At 42.9% G+C, this 16,069-nt stretch overlaps 1 protein-coding gene across 2 annotated transcripts in view; it reads right to left on the bottom strand.

The window, feature by feature from the left end:
- Positions 1–9,229: 9,229 nt before the first annotated feature.
- Positions 9,230–16,069, bottom strand: part of TICAM2 (toll-like receptor adaptor molecule 2) — a 21,571-nt gene continuing 14,731 nt past the window's right edge. The window contains exon 3 of one of the 2 annotated variants that reach the window (XM_005857356.2): positions 9,230–10,197. In XM_005857356.2, coding sequence (XP_005857418.1) covers positions 9,438–10,142 — 705 coding nt within the window. In that variant the 5' untranslated portion in view covers positions 10,143–10,197 and the 3' untranslated portion in view covers positions 9,230–9,437. The remainder of the gene's footprint in view (positions 10,198–16,069) is intronic. The other variant, XM_005857357.2, reaches the window with a different exon arrangement.

The following is a 16,069-nucleotide window of genomic DNA, read 5'->3' as shown; positions in this document are numbered from 1 at the left end:
ATATATATATATCCATACTTATACATATAGGTCTTATTGACAACATGCATAGAGTATCTTTGGAAGAGCAACCTAGGAACTGGTAATATTAATTGGCTTTGAGAATGGAAACTGGATTGCTTCTTTGTATCCTTTGAATTTTGAAGCATTTGAATGTATTATTTGTTTTAAAAATTAAATAGAACTACATTATTTTTTTTAAGTTGAGTAGGCCTTTGTAACCACAGAAAATCGCTTGGATTCTAGTGAGGTAGTCCAAGGAAGAATAAGAGAAATATCTCAGCAGAGCATAATAACCAAGACCTATTGTTCCCCTAAGTTCCCAGTTGTCAGGTAGACTGAATTATCTACTCCCCGTGCCAACCCCGTGGCAGAGTACTAACCAATGCCAGAATTCCCCCAGCAACCGAAATCAGGGCTACAGCTGCCCTCACCTTCCTCTCCTTGCCTCCTAGCAATGGAGAAGCCACCACAGCACACACTTGGACTGATCAATGAAAGAATGGCTAGAGCCTTCCATTTCTTTAGCTGACATAAAACTCAGAGAAACAAAGAAAGTATTGGAGTCCTTAGGACCAGTTACTACCAATCCTTATGTCACCTCATCTTCAGAGCACAGCCTTTGAGTTCTCTCCCTTGGATCTGCTCCAATGACTGGATGTCTGACTACATCAGGCACCTAGCCTTGGCTAGAGGGAGGCAGTGCAGCTCATCTTTACAGACGTTCTTTTTAAAGGTAATGCAATAAATCTGTTTCTGTTTAAGTGGCAGATGGGTTGTTCTTTGGCTTTAGGAAAACTTATGTGAGGAAAGTGAACCCATATGGTCTGGTAGGAAAAAAAATAGGGTAACTATCAAGATCTGGATCGAATTACTTAGCTAATCTCTTAGCAGTCGGCCATGATTAATGAGCAAGGTCACGATAAAAATGACTTCCTAGAATGCCTTACTCATGTTGTCTTTAAGCACTCTATTTTTATTATTATTTTTAAATCCTCACCTGAGGATATTTTTCCATTGATTTTTAGAGAAAGTGGAAGAGAGAGGGAAAGACAGAGAGAAATATCGATGTGACAGAAACACATTGATGGGTTGCCTCCTGCAGGTGCCCGGACCAGGGCCTGGCCGGAGAGGAGCCTGCAACCGAGGTACGTGCCCTTAACCAGAATCAAACCTGGGACCCTTTGGTCCACAGACCGACGCTCTATCCACTGAGCTAAACCGGTTAGGACTTTAAGCACTTTACCTGTAATAACTCATTTATTTTTCACAACTCTTAAGAGGTAGTCATTACTATGATTTCCATTTTACAAATGAGGCAACTAAAACATGGAAAATTAATTGACCCAAAGTTACCCAAGGGGTAAATAACAAAACTGGGATTGAACCCAGATAATGTGGCTCCAAAAGCTGCACTCTTATGAAAACATTTGGCATTAAGTCATAGTAATTTTACCTGTACCGTGATCTAAGCATGAAGAGTAATAATTTTTGTTAGAACCAGCCCTACTGAAACTCATAGATCAGAGTACATGTGAATGGCTATATTTCCTTTAGTCAATGTTTTGTACATTGCTGAATTTTTTGTTCTGAAGACATAATAAACAACATAGTTACATGTACCCAGAAGCTTTGCAACACTAATTTTCCTGAAATAGACACAATTCCCACTCATTTTTCTTCTTCCTTCTAAATCAAGGCAGTGTTTCATTTAACGTACATATCATCTAGTGTGAGTAAAGAAAGCAAATAAAGCAAAACAGGAGTTCTCAACAAAATTTAGGACAAAACTTGAGTCCTTAAGACTGAAGACTGGAAAAGTTAGCTAGACAGAAGCACAGTGGAGTTGGAACATGTATCTCCTGACGCCCAGTCATGAGTTATTCATACGAGGCAAAAACTAGAAACAGGGCACCTTTACCTCACCATGCCATTTCTTGATTTTACCTAGAAATTGCTATGGCTTCTCCTCATGCTACTGACCCACCTCTCCGAAGATTCTCCACCCTGGGAAGAGCAGACAGATTCACGAGAAGCACCAGACTTAGAGCCAAATCACTTGATATTCCAATGACTCCACTATCTACCAGCCTATGATCTTGGGCTTATTACTTATGTCTCCAGCTTCATTATCCAGGGACTAATAAGACTAATCATGTGAAAACATGGAGATGATGTAAATTAAGTGACCAACACATTAGGTGGTAAAAATGAAACCACAACTCAGCAGCTGCTGCGTTGAGCGTGTGCTCCCTGGTGGTCAGTGCAAATCATAGCTACTGGTTGGACGGTCAAACGGTCGGATGGTCCCTTAGGCTTTTATATACATAGATATTATTCTTATCCAGCTACTAAGTATTCAAATTCTAATACATGCATCTAATCTCTAGTTTATGCATCTATTGAGTCTTCCTCGTTTTTTCTTTTTTTTAATATATTTTTATTGATTTCAGAGAGGAAGGGAGGAGAGATAGAAACATCAATGATCAGAGCGAATCATTGATTGGTTGCCTCCTGCACACCCACTACTGGGGATCAAACCCACAGCCCAGGCATGTGCCCTTGGCTGGAATCAAACCTGGGATCCTTCAGTCCGCAGGCTGACGCTCTATCCACTGCACAAAATCAGCTAGGGCCCATTTTTTCATTCCTCAAATCATTGCATGTATAATAAAATTCTACAGCACTTAACATGACTTCGAGAATGTGCTAACTTAAAAAAAACGACTATTAACTATTTCAAACATACAGAAAAGCATGGAAAATATTATACTATCACCTATGTATGTATCCATTGAAAATATAGTGCTGTCTTGTATATTTTAAAACTTTATATGTGGTATCAGATTGTCCATATTATTCTATAACTTGCTCCATCCTCTCTAACACTGTGTTTTTCAGATTTAGCTAGGTTGATATATGTAGCTTTGTCAGTTATTTTAAATGCTCTATAGTATTCAATTGTGAACCTACCACAATGTATTTCTACATTCTCCTACTGGTGGACATTTAGATTTCCCCCCAGTTTTTCTAAGCTTACAAAGAATATAGGAATAGACATCCTCCTCATGAGTGCTTCTTTGGGTACCCGTGGGAGAGTTTCTCTAGGGTACAAATTCGGAGGAGGAATTGCTAGGTTCATAAGATATGCCCATTTCAACATAACTAGCTCTTGCCAAATTATGTTCCAAATTGCTATAGCACTTTCTTGTTGCAGTTTGTGGGGTTTCTTTGTTTATTTGTTATTGAGATATATTTTACATGCCATAAAACTTACCCATTTGAAGTGTACAATTCAATAGTTTTTAGTATATTTGCCAAACTGTACAACTGTTACCCCAATAGAATTTTAGATTCATGTAATAGTGTTTTTATTTATAAATATACTTAAGACATCTCTTTGTAAAGCTGGTTATATGTTCTTTCCAGTGTATCCATGGAAATCCCCTGGGAGGAGCTAGTTTGTACAGATTTCCTTGTTTTAAACCTGTTTGAGTAGGTAGCTGGAAGGAACATTCCTAATTAGATTATGAAACTGCTTAAATGCAGGTTCCTGTTATTTGCTATAAAAAGCATTCCTATTTATTCACCTCAGAGTAAAATGACTCAGAACTAACTCTATTTGAAGAGAATGGGAGGAGTGTTATACCAAATAAAGAAGTTATTTTCCCCCAGAACAATTCTTGCTGAAGCCAGAAAGGGAGGGAGGTATGAACCAGCATAGATGTTAGAGTAAACAGTTGTGAAAGCCAGAGCATTGGCAATGGAGAAGAGAGCAACCATTTCCCTCCCTCTTAATCCTCCCCCACTCCCCCCACCCCCCACACACAGGTTAGCTTGTTGAGCTTTTAATCAAATAATTTTCATGCTCTAAGTTATTAATTAATGAAACTTTCAAATACTGTTTACTCCAATTCAAACTTAATGTATTAATTGACAATGTGGATTGTCAAATATGACTTAAAATAAAAATTTATATAAAAACTAGAGGCACAGTGCACAGATTCGTGCACTGGTCAGGTACCTCGGCCTGGCCTGCGGGGATCAGGCCGAAACTGGCTCTCCAACATCCCCTAAGGAGTCCCAGATTGCAAGAGGGTGGTTCTTGGGTGATGCACCCCAAAACTGGGCTCCCTCCTCTCTGGTTCTGGGTGTGTCACCCGAGAACCACAGCTGCCAAGTCACCACAGCTCAGCAGCTCCTGCGTTGTGCGTGTGCCCCCTGGTGGTCCGTGCGCATCATAGCTACTGGTTGGACTGTCGAACGGTGGGATGGTCGCTTAGGCTTTTATATACATAGATATTATTCTTATCCAGCTACTAAGTGTTCAAATTCTAATACATTTTTTTCTACTTGGAAGCTCATAAAAAAAATCAGGTTTATGGACAACAACATTGTACTAGCTCATTCCTTTTAGTCACTGGCTTAAGGACATCAATTTTCAGATGCTATGGTTTCATTTCCTCAGGTGCGTGGCAGCTTTCTGAAATTTCCTCCTTGCCCTTCAGACTTTCCTTCACGTACAGAGGGTACGGTCACATTCTGAGACCCACCCAGCAGGTGATATTAAGACCTGGCAATGTAAGACTGTGATGAGGAGGAAAGGGACAGGGCTGACTGCCCAAGGCAAATACACTGTATCTCACCTTGCCAGCAATGCAGCTATGGCAACAGCTTCTCAACCTTGGGCCGACCCCACCCAGTCATGAGTCAAGAGGCTTTACCTAAAGAAGGAAACGGCCTGACTCAACAGTGAAGTGTGGCACGTGGACTGAGACAATTCTGAATTGAATATTTATACTAAGCCACCCTCAATCCTCAGCAACTTGGGTGCCAGCTCAGATTTCCCTGAGTTTATGAAAATCACCCTGCCCTCTCTCCCCTCTGCTCTGCAAGACCTCATCTACATGTGAATTTAATATTTACTACCTGGAGATGAAGTGATTGGGCTTCTCCGGGCTTTGGAACAACACTCACAACCGCAGCCAGCTTGGGGGTTTAAGAATGAGCTGCAGTCAATGTGAGGACCCAGGGAAGCTGCTTCTGTAACTGCCTGTTACTCCCCATGCATTGAAGCCTCAGGTCCACATAGGAGGTTCTGGGTCCACCCCAAGGCCCAACTAATACCTTAGGATCTGCAAAGGTGAAGAACAACGGAATGAAGTGGAAAACAGCCACGCCTTTCACTGGAAGGGATTAAGCCCAGCAAGCAACCTGAATTCAGGGTAGAAATCCAGTTAGTCAGCAAAGTGAATGAGTTCTTTTCTCACTACCCCCTCTGCCCACCCTAAGAAGGAACATTTAACTACTTCATCAAACCTGTGTTCCCAAATGAGGCAAAATTATCTAGGTGTTGCTCGGCCCCAGAAAATAATCGAGTTAAATGAGGCCCTCAAACCCCAACTCAACTGCATGTTCCATTTGTCCGCCGCTTCTGAGTGTGAGGAGCAACGAACAGCGGAGGCATCCGCATCTGGGCTATTCCCCGGAACTGCTTCAGAGCTGGCACTCCTGGGCTCCCACCACCCTGCTTTCCTAGCTTATGGCCCCCACTTCCCTAACTTGTCACAGTCCCAGCCATGCTTTTTCATCCCCGTGGCCTAGGCTCCCTCCTACCACAACAGCTCACACATCTCTTGCTGTTCAGGGGGCTTCTCTCAACTTTCAGTGTCCCGATGGGTACTGCCCCTAAAAACAAGGCCCAACATCTTTCTCTGTTTAAAATCTATTTCCTGCAAGTAGCAAGAGTTCTAAGAATTGGGGTATGAGTGGTTATAAACTCATATTTGCCCTTTCCCCCATCCCATGGTGCAGCTTAAATGTGCATAGGCAACACTAATAGTTCTAGTAGCATAGAACTGGCATAGTAGCTATGTGTAAGGCACTCTTTGAATGCTTCCCATGTATTACTTAATCCTCAAAATAAGCTTACCAGGGAGGTATTATCTTTATTTTTGGATAAGGACTCTGAGACTCAGAAAGCCTAGGTATCTTAATTAAGATCACATTTTATGAGGACGAGGTGGGATTCAAACCCAGATGGGCTGACTCCACAGCAGTGGCGTTGGAAGGGACGGGGCAGGCGAGGTGGTGGGAGGAATCCACTTGGCTGCAGGTGGAGAGAATTTTAAAATAATAAAATCAACTCAAATTATTACGCCAGGTATAAACTATTTTCAATATAGCAGTGATGAAATATTGTTCCTTATTTGGGTGGATCCCTCCCATCATCTTAATAGGCTAGACAGTGTTGTGTCTGTATATGGTGCCTGACAATGGAACAATCATGGTACAACTGAGGGGAGCTTGACTGCAACACTGCGGATGGCTGAGCAAAGATATGGAAAGAACCTGGGGTTTTAGAATTATTGTGGTAAAGTACACACAAAATTTACGATTTTAACCATTCAGTTCAGTGGCATTAAGTACATTCACAATGTTGTGCAACCATCACCACTATCCACTTCCAGAACTTTTTCAACATCCCAAAAAAGAAACTCTGTACCCATTAAACATGACTTTCTATTCTTCCCTCCCCCAGCCCCTGGTCACCTCTATTCTTCTCGGTGAATTTGCCTCTTTTAAGTACATACAATATTTGTCCCTTTGTGTCTGGCTTTTTTTCACTTAGCATAGTGTTTTCAAGGTTTTATCAATGTTGTAGCATGTATCAGAATTTTATTCCTTTTTAAGGTGTATGTAAGAAGCTGGGTTTTTAATGACACCTCTGAGGCACCATATGTTAGGGGACCTCTTGTTAAGGTGGATGGTAAGTTTACCTTATGGAGTAGGTCATGTGCATTGGGTTTTGTTTCTTAGAGCTGACAGAATCCTAATTGACACATAAGGCACAATTCAGATTCTTCTGTGAAGCTCTAGGGTAGGCAATAGGCCCAGAGTACTCAGATTGGAAGCTCTCCAGCATGTGGCACAATTCTCCAGCAATTCCTCTGGGTGTGTGTGTGTGTGTGTGTGTAAATCTAAATCTATGTATGTGTACGTATGTCTAGGCACACAAACACGTGACCTAGCCCACACCTTTACCTCTTTTCATCCTTAGTTTAGCTATTTTGATAATTTTCTTTAAAAAATGTTCTTATTGATTTTAGAGAGAGAAGAAATGAGAGGGATAGAGAGATAGAAACATCAATGAGAGAGAAACATTGATCAGCTACCTCCAGTACACCTCTTACTGGGGATCAAGCCAACAATGGGCATATGCCCTGACAGGGAATCAAACTGGTGAACTCTTGGTTCATAGGTCGATGTTCAACCACTAAGCCACACCAACCAGCTATTTTGATAACCTTTTGTTAAAACGCTTGAGTTCAACATATATAATTATTCGGTACTTAACATTTTTCATCATAAAAAAACTATATTGAACTCCAAATCAAGTGAGACATTGTGTCTGGTGCTCTACAGAGGAGTACAGATTAATGCTTCTTTTGAAAATACTTTTCCACAATCTTCAATAGAGTTAGTAATAATCAAGTTTAGTTGAGGGTAAAGAATAAAAACATTTATTTAAGGAAAACCATCCAGCATCAATAGCTCTGAGTTTGGCAAGTATGAAGAGTGGATGATTAATGATTTGTTGGTGTATGAAATTTGAGATACAGGAAGCAGTATGGCAAAAAAAAAAGAATACTTATTATTAAAACTGAAAAAGAATAGTAAGCTACTATGATAGGAAAGAACTTGAGGTTAAGAAAATGTCACCATGCAATGAAAACAATCATCTCTTTAATAAGTACTAGTAGAGAAGGAGGCTAGACTTACTTGCAAGATTATGGGTGAATGTTCCTCATGGAACATTTTGGTTCTTGACTATAAAGAGGTGGACTGTACAAAGATGTGAGCAGACCCCAGTACTAGAAGAAGACACGGAGAAGTGGGATAAGGAAAAAGAAAAAATCAGAATGTCTTTGCTCGAGGGTCCCTATAAAAAAACATATTTTTTAAAATCGGAGTAAACATGTATTATAATTTTTTCTGTGACTATAAAAATATAATAAACAGCATGAGAACTACTGTAAACATAAGAATCCCCTTTCATTGTAAACATATATAAAGCCTCCTGATACTATATTATACATCACATTACAAAATTCTATTTTTTGCTGTTCCCTTTTCTGGTTCCTAGTTGTTCACATTCTTGAAGAGAACCAAGGCCTTTAGAGACCCATCAATCCAGTCCTTTTATTTCATAGATAAAGAGGGTAAGCAGCTTGCCCATGGTCACATTCATCCTCAGTGGCAGAGACTGGACTAGAACCAGGTCTCCTGATCTCCCACTGGGTGCTCTTCACATTATAACATGACCTGGCTCATACCCCAACTCCTCCTGCTCTGTACCTAATGATTCTCCCTGAATCTCAGCTGGGCAGAAGGGCTGTGAGGGAAAGGACAGGTCTGTCTGGGGCTTTCTGGGTTGCTATGAGTGTGGGACACTAAAGTCCTGGTTACAGAAAATGTCCAATATGAGGAGCTTCAGGCTCCAGGGGACATCTCCACCCTCCTCCATGGAGTCTCTAACCACCACACGATCAACTGAGCTACTAATCAGTAGTGGGACTTGCCTCCAAGTATGTAAATTTCAGCAAAAAGAAAAACACATTTAACTGGATTTTTTTGAAAAGCCCCACCATTCTCACATCTATTTCTGATTTCATGTTCATCAGCACCCAACATTCCATATGTTCTATTCTGGCTAACCAGATTTCTGGGTGACAATATGGGGGATGCTTTATCACAACATTCATGAGGTGTCCCAAGAGGGAGGGTGGTCAGATCTCTTGGGGCCATTCTTATGTGTTTCCTTTGAGAATATATTTACTAATATTTTTTAATCCTCACTTGAGGATATATGTTCTTATTGATTTCAGAGAGAAAGGAAGGGAGGGAGGGAGGGAGAAAAAGGGGGAGGAAAGGAGAGAGAAAGAGAAACATTGATGTGAGAGAGAAACATCAATCAGTTGCCTTCTGCTGCACCCCAACTGGGGATCAAACACACAACCTGGGTATGTGCCCTGACCAGGAATCAAATCTGCAACCTTACAGTGTATCAGACGACACTCCCACCAACTGAGCCACATAGGCCAGGACGAAAGTGTTATATTTTTTAAATGTCTATCATGCAAGTTTTTGTTCAAGGTTCAACACAAGAACTGTGAATTGAGAATATCCTTTATCATATTCATGAATTAGGAAAACTGTGACAGCAAAGTTCTTGAAACTTTCTCGAGTTTACTGAAAATTCAAAAAGTACCACAGTTCTTTGATTGTCTGGCAGAAATTTATCTCCCTTGTGCTCTCTAGGTTCCTGTAAGAAAAGGATCTCTTTTATTTAAACTTTTCCTGGATTTACTTTCTCAAGTGAAGATAAATCATTTGTTTTATAAGTCGAGAGCCAGCCACGTGTTCTGTGGTCCACCTCAGGCAATAAATTCCCTTTGTGCCATTTTTCTTGTCTCTTTCCATATAGTTTGCTGTGTCTTATACACAGACTCCTGAAAAATTCTTTCCACTTGTGTACGAAAGCCACGACTTTCTTCCTCCAGGGCATTGATGGTTCGCAGAGCAAAGGGAGTCCTTTCCCGGGTCAGGGGATTGTTCAGGGGCCGCATGGGTATAACAGAGTTGTATTTGTGCTGCCGGTTCACGGAGTTCATTAGGGACGTATAGAACTGGAACCTACACCAGGTATCTCTTAAAAAGTTTTCAGTCAACAATAAGATGGTCCACGCAGACCCATTTACAGCATCATCTAAATTCTGTAAATGCTGTCTGCCACATGGCATCTCAGCAAAGATGATTCCAGGTTTGATGCCAAAGTCATTTTGGAGCAGATCCTGGACTCTGAGAGCTTCGTCTGTGTCATCCTCTGCGTGCAGTATCACAAATTTGAAGAACACCTCTTCTTCTGCTTCCTCTTCAGACATCCCATCCACGCCCGCCGCTCCCGCCAGCTCTCCTGTTGGCATCTCTGTTGTGCAGCTGTGCTCAGCAACATCACGCAGGGAGATGTCAGATTTCTTGGAATTGGACTCATGATGTCTCTGACTTGTAGCCATACTGTGGCTTTTTCCCAAAGAAAGAGAAAGAGAGCAGTGATCTATTTTAGATTTCGTGATACCCATGATAAATATCCAAGTTAGAAGAGAAAAGTTTTATTTCTCAGCATTTCTTTTCATTCTAAAAGAAGAAATAACAAAGAGAAGAACATTGTAAATTTAATCAAAACATTAAAAATAGAAACTTGCATTCAACATGAAAAGCTCAAAAAGATGACAATATATAGGTCCTAAGGAAGAAATGCCACATAGATCATTGGGAAACAAAATCAACTGTCTTTCGCTGAAACCGGTTTGGCTCAGTGGATAGAGCATCGGCCTGCGGACTGAAGGGTCCCAGGTTTGATTCCGGTCAAGGGCATGTACCTGGGTTGCGGGCACATCCCCCGTAGGAGATGTGCAGGAGGCAGCTGATCGATGTTTCTAACTCTCTATCTCTCTCCCTTCCTCTCTGTGAAAAATCAATAAAATATATTTTTAAAAAAATCAACTGTCTTTTGTGAGCTTCACAAGGGCTACTACAGGTAGTCAAAGGTAAGTTAAACCGAGTGTCCAGGCACATATAATAGGAGACATTTGGAAGTTTTAAATGACATTCTATTAGCACTATAAACCTCCAAATTAAAATGAATTACTTTGGTATTATAGTGAAGAGGTATCATACCACTCTATCCATCTGCAGCTAAAATCCAACTTCTCTATTATCAAATTACTAGAGGCCCGGTGCACAAAAATTTGTGCACTCGGGGGGGAAAGGGGAGTCCCTTAGCCTGGCCAGCCTGGATGAGGGGATGATGGCTGTTTGCAGCTGGTCACACCCCCTTCAGGGTGGGGGTCCCCACTGGGGTGCCTGGCCAGCCTGGATGAGGGGATGATGGCTGTTTGCAGCTGGTCACACCCCCTTCAGGGTGGGGGTCCCCACTGGGGTGCCTGGCCAGCCTGGATGAGGGGATGATGGCTGTTTGCAGCTGGTCACACCCCCTTCAGGGTGGGGGTCCCCACTGGGGTGCCTGGCCAGCCTGGATGAGGGGATGATGGCTGTTTGCAGCTGGTCACACACCCTTCAGGGTGGGGGTCCCCACTGGGGTGCCTGGCCAGCCTGGATGAGGGGATGATGGCTGTTTGCAGCTGGTCACACACCCTTCAGGGTGGGGGTCCCCACTGGGGTGCCTGGCCAGCCTGGATGAGGGGATGATGGCTGTTTGCAGCTGGTCACACACCCTTCAGGGTGGGGGTCCCCACTGGGGTGCCTGGCCAGCCTGGATGAGGGGATGATGGCTGTTTGCAGCTGGTCACACACCCTTCAGGGTGGGGGTCCCCACTGGGGTGCCTGGCCAGCCTGGATGAGGGGATGATGGCTGTTTGCAGCTGGTCACACACCCTTCAGGGTGGGGGTCCCCACTGGGGTGCCTGGCCAGCCTGGATGAGGGGATGATGGCTGTTTGCAGCTGGTCACACCCCCTTCAGGGTGGGGGTCCCCACTGGGGTGCCTGGCCAGCCTGGATGAGGGGATGATGGCTGTTTGCAGCTGGTCACACCCCCTTCAGGGTGGGGGTCCCCACTGGGGTGCCTGGCCAGCCTGGATGAGGGGATGATGGCTGTTTGCAGCTGGTCACACACCCTTCAGGGTGGGGGTCCCCACTGGGGTGCCTGGCCAGTCTGGGTGAGGGGCTGAGGGCTGCTTTCAGGCTGGCGGTTGTTGACTGAAGCTCCCAACCGCTCCTTTTTTTTCTCTTTTTTTTATTTTATTCTGGGCCAGCTTTAGCTCTGGCTCTAGCTCTGAGGCTTCGTATCTGGTTTGTTTGCCGTTCTATAATCGAAACAATGTATAACTTCAGCTCTGAGATCCCGGCAGGCTGAAAGCTGGTTTCTGGGGTTTTGTTTAGCTTCTTATTTGCAACATAGTACATAGTTGCTTAGAGTTGCAACTCAGAGGCCGGCAAGTGAGGCGGGGAACGTTGGAGTCTGCAGTCACTGGAGCAAGCAAGCCTCATGTTCGCTTCCAGCTGCCTGGCTGCCGGCCGCCATCTTGGCTGACAGTTAATTTGCATAAGGATATGCTGATTAGCCAATGGGAAGGGTAGCGGTCGTACGCCAATTACCATGTTTCTCTTTTATTAGTGTAGATTGTATAGACTAGAAACATAAACATTTAAAGAAATAGAATATTCAAATATTAAGTACAAAATTTATATCTGCATCAAATACAAAACATAATACAAATATTCTGAAGTTGGCCAGCAGGCAGCTCTACTGACTCAACACAAAAAGATGAAAAATGTCAAATCTCACTGGTTCGGAGCTTTTTTGTTTGTCTAAGATCAGCCATTATGGCTATAGTGGGGCTGGTGGAGAAATTATAGTAAGGGTTGTAAAAAGTAAAGAATTCTTTTTTGCAGCTAATTGTGGGAATACTGAATAAAAGTATTTATTTACATAAGGAAAAATCTCAGTTTGGAAGTGAAATCTAGAAACAAACACTTGTGATTTTCTCCAATGAAATCAACAAAGAATCATTATTGTCTAAATTCATTATTTTATTTTAAATACTAGAGGCCCAGTGCATGGGATTCGTGTACTGGTGGGGGGTGTGGCCTGCAGGGATCCGCCCACTATGAGCATGCCGCTCATCCCAGTCAGCCCAGCGGCGCTCCCACTGCGTTGAGTGTCTGCCCCCTGGCGGTCAGTGCGCATCATAGCGACTGGTTGACCGGTCGTTCTGCTGTTTGGTCACTGGGCTTTTATTATATAGGATTCTAATTTCAGAGTGGAAGAATTAAATCAGACATAGAAGAAAAGTATTCCATGTGAATCTAATTTAAATAAATGTTCAGATAATGTTGATAATGTTGGTAATGTAGCTCCAAAATAGGCAGTGACAAGGGGGATTCTTTTATCAAAAGACAGTAAGTTCAGAATAAATAACTATAGGCTCCATATTTTCAAATATGGGCCCATTCTGTTTATTTTCCAGAGCATTTTTATTTATTGTTCATGGGCAAAGACCATAGTTCAGGAAGAAATCAGAATTACATTGATAATGACACAAATAACACAGCTTCATATACCAAAATAATTCAGGTTTAGAAGAAACCATTCAAAATGGTGAAAAATTGTTATGGGAAGAAAAGATAAGGAAAAAACATCTAGAACTTCTTTCTCATATATATAAAGCATGAAAGGGTTTACTGCTGCCCCTGAACAGTGAAGGCATTGCCAGCTCCTGTCTGTCATTTATTATATCTGTACTTCAGGTTCTCACTCCATAGCATATTATGCCAACTACCAAGAGATATTCTAGGCATAATAATTCTAAACTGCTACATACATACACATATGTACATTCCAGGTAATTGAAAACAAATGAATCTGAACTCTCTTCACTGGTTAGGATTAACTGCCAACTTTGTTACTGCATTATGAAAACAGGTTGTACCATGCAAAGTTGCAGAAAGAAGCTTCCCCTGCCTAATAAAATAACTGTTAAGCCATTCAGAGACATTGATTTACTGTGCCAATTAAAATGATCTTCACTTCTTCACTGAGTAGGTTTGTTAAAGCAACTTACTATCATTGTCTTGATCACTAGCTGCTGCAGGTAAGTGCACTTCAGTAATAAACGATATTCATAAAAACGTCAAAAACTTCTAAGGTAAAATGCTGTGTCAAGCCAGATCACAAAATCTTTTAAACTAATTTTTTTTTTTAATGACAACTTTATGCCTTAGTTTTCTTAAATGCCAGTCAGCAAAAAGAGCAAAACACTCCAGAAACCTCTGTGTGCTATTCAACTTTCAAACACTCCCACCCACCCTTAAGCAGAAAAAAGTGAATGACAGTGTCTGAAAAGCTTCACTATGACCTTCTAATTTGGAGGGAGAGACTAAGGAGATGGCCAGGGGGAAAGGATGTGGAAAGCTGTGTGCTGAAATCTGCCTTTCCTACCATCAATGATGCACAGCCAGGCAGATGGTCCAGATTCATCACTGGGGTTCGCAAGGCTGGAAGAAAGGAGAGAACCTGAGCGTGCTCACTCTGAGCCATTAACTCCATTGATAAAGGGCTTTACTAGATCACAAGGAAGGCTTGGAATGCTGAAGGAAAAGGAGGAAGAGTGAAAAAGAATCTCGGGAAGCTCCCTTTAAAGTTCTCCTTTCCATATCAGCACAGAGAGAACTTCCTCACTCTTACTTACAGTGACACAATCTTCCAGCATGTGGATGGACTATAACTGCCCCCTGTTCCTGCATGTGTGAGTTGTTTCCAGTCTACTACTATTATGAACAATGCTTTAATGAATAACTTTGGGCAAAAGTCATTTCATATGTGTGCAAGTTCATCTGTAGCAGAGTTCTACCAAATGGGATTTATATATCAAATAACAAATGCCTTGTGATAACGATAGATTTGGCCAAATTGCTCTCTATGAGATTGAACCTTTTTTGTTTGTTTGTTTTTAACTTGATACAATGACACCCCCATCTCCCCTCCCTTGCTCCAGCAAAGATCTAAGGCCATGGAAGCCACCAATTACTACTGACCACAGCCCAACAGAGCTAATCACATCCCCTTAGGCAAGCGAAATGTGGAAAAATATAACCCGTCCTAATGAAGCCCGAAACTGAGGTTCTGAAGGAAAGATCAGAACAGCTCTGAGATAAGAGGGAATGAAGGTCCACAAAGTACCCACTTTATGTCTAGGCTAAAGAGGTTCCGATAGAACCCCATATTAAACAGGAGTAAGAGGGAAAGAACAGCTTGCCAAATATGCAAAAATATTACAGGAAATAAAAAAGAATATAAAGAAGAATCATAGCATGCAAAAGACAAATGAAAAATTCCATTTTCTGAGAGAAGCAAGGTGGCGGCGATATAGGCAGATGCGTCCCAGGTCTTGTCCCGGAGCAAACGGAGTAAGCAGCTGAAACTAATAACACCCACCCCGAATTGGCGAATTTACTCAGCTGGTGAGACGGTTTGCAGCCGGGAAGGGCAGAGCTCCCCTGGAAAGGTTAAAAACCAGGGATCTGGGCAGGAAAGTTTGCCAGACCTGAGCCCAGAGGGTCGGAGGGAGACCGCATGGCAGGCAGCCGCGTCTCTTGGGACAGACACAGCCCCTGACCGGGGAAAGGAATTCCTCGGGTTTGCTGGCGCCGGGAGATTTGAGATTTGGATTTTGTGACTGCGGAAAACTGTGACTAAAGGTGGCATCCTGAGGAACTGACCAGACCATGCAGTGCCCATAAGAGAGGAGCGTTTCCCAGATCATGCAGTGCTGGTAAGAGAGGAGCGTTTCCCAGACCGGTAAGAGGGAGCGTTTCCGCGGCCAGCCGGCGTTTGTTTACTTGTTTTCACTGAACCCTGCTCATAGGACAGTTCGGATACAGACACTCACCTGTGCTGAAGAGAGGGCGAAGGTGCGGACGAGTGGAATCTGGGGAGAGGCTGAGGAGAGAGGGGGAGCCGGGGGAGGTGGCAGCGAATCCAGTGCTGAGACACCCCTGGGCCCAGGACTGGGGCAGCCATTCTCTCCAGAGGGTGGAATTCCTCCCCCCAGCCCCCCAGGCAAGGAGCACAGCCACACCCAGATTCCACCCTGTATGAGATAAAGGATTAAAATAAGCTAATTAGTCCCTGGGAGTTACCAGGGTCTGGCCTATAGAGGGACTTTCAGTCCCACCAACAACACAGAGCAGGGTAACAATTAAAAAAGGATAGAGAAGCTGTATAGACTCAGAGGCCAACCCAAAAACACTGCCACCCAGAGGCTGAGCCACAAACTGACTCTTAGGTGAATACAAATTAAGGCAGACTGGATCACAAATACGGCCTGCTTTAAAATCAGGACTGTGATTTACAACACAGAGGAACAGTGTAACGCAGGGAAATTCAACACTCTCCTAGATGTCTGGCAGGACTAAGGCGAACCAGGCTGAAGAGTAGAAGAACCGAAAGACCATCACTACTGCAAATTTTTTCTTTTTTTTTTTTTT

This window comes from Myotis brandtii, unplaced genomic scaffold (genome assembly GCF_000412655.1).
Source record: "Myotis brandtii unplaced genomic scaffold, ASM41265v1 scaffold1105, whole genome shotgun sequence".
NCBI lineage: Eukaryota > Metazoa > Chordata > Mammalia > Chiroptera > Vespertilionidae > Myotis > Myotis brandtii.
This window is presented reverse-complemented; position numbering and strand designations above follow the sequence as displayed.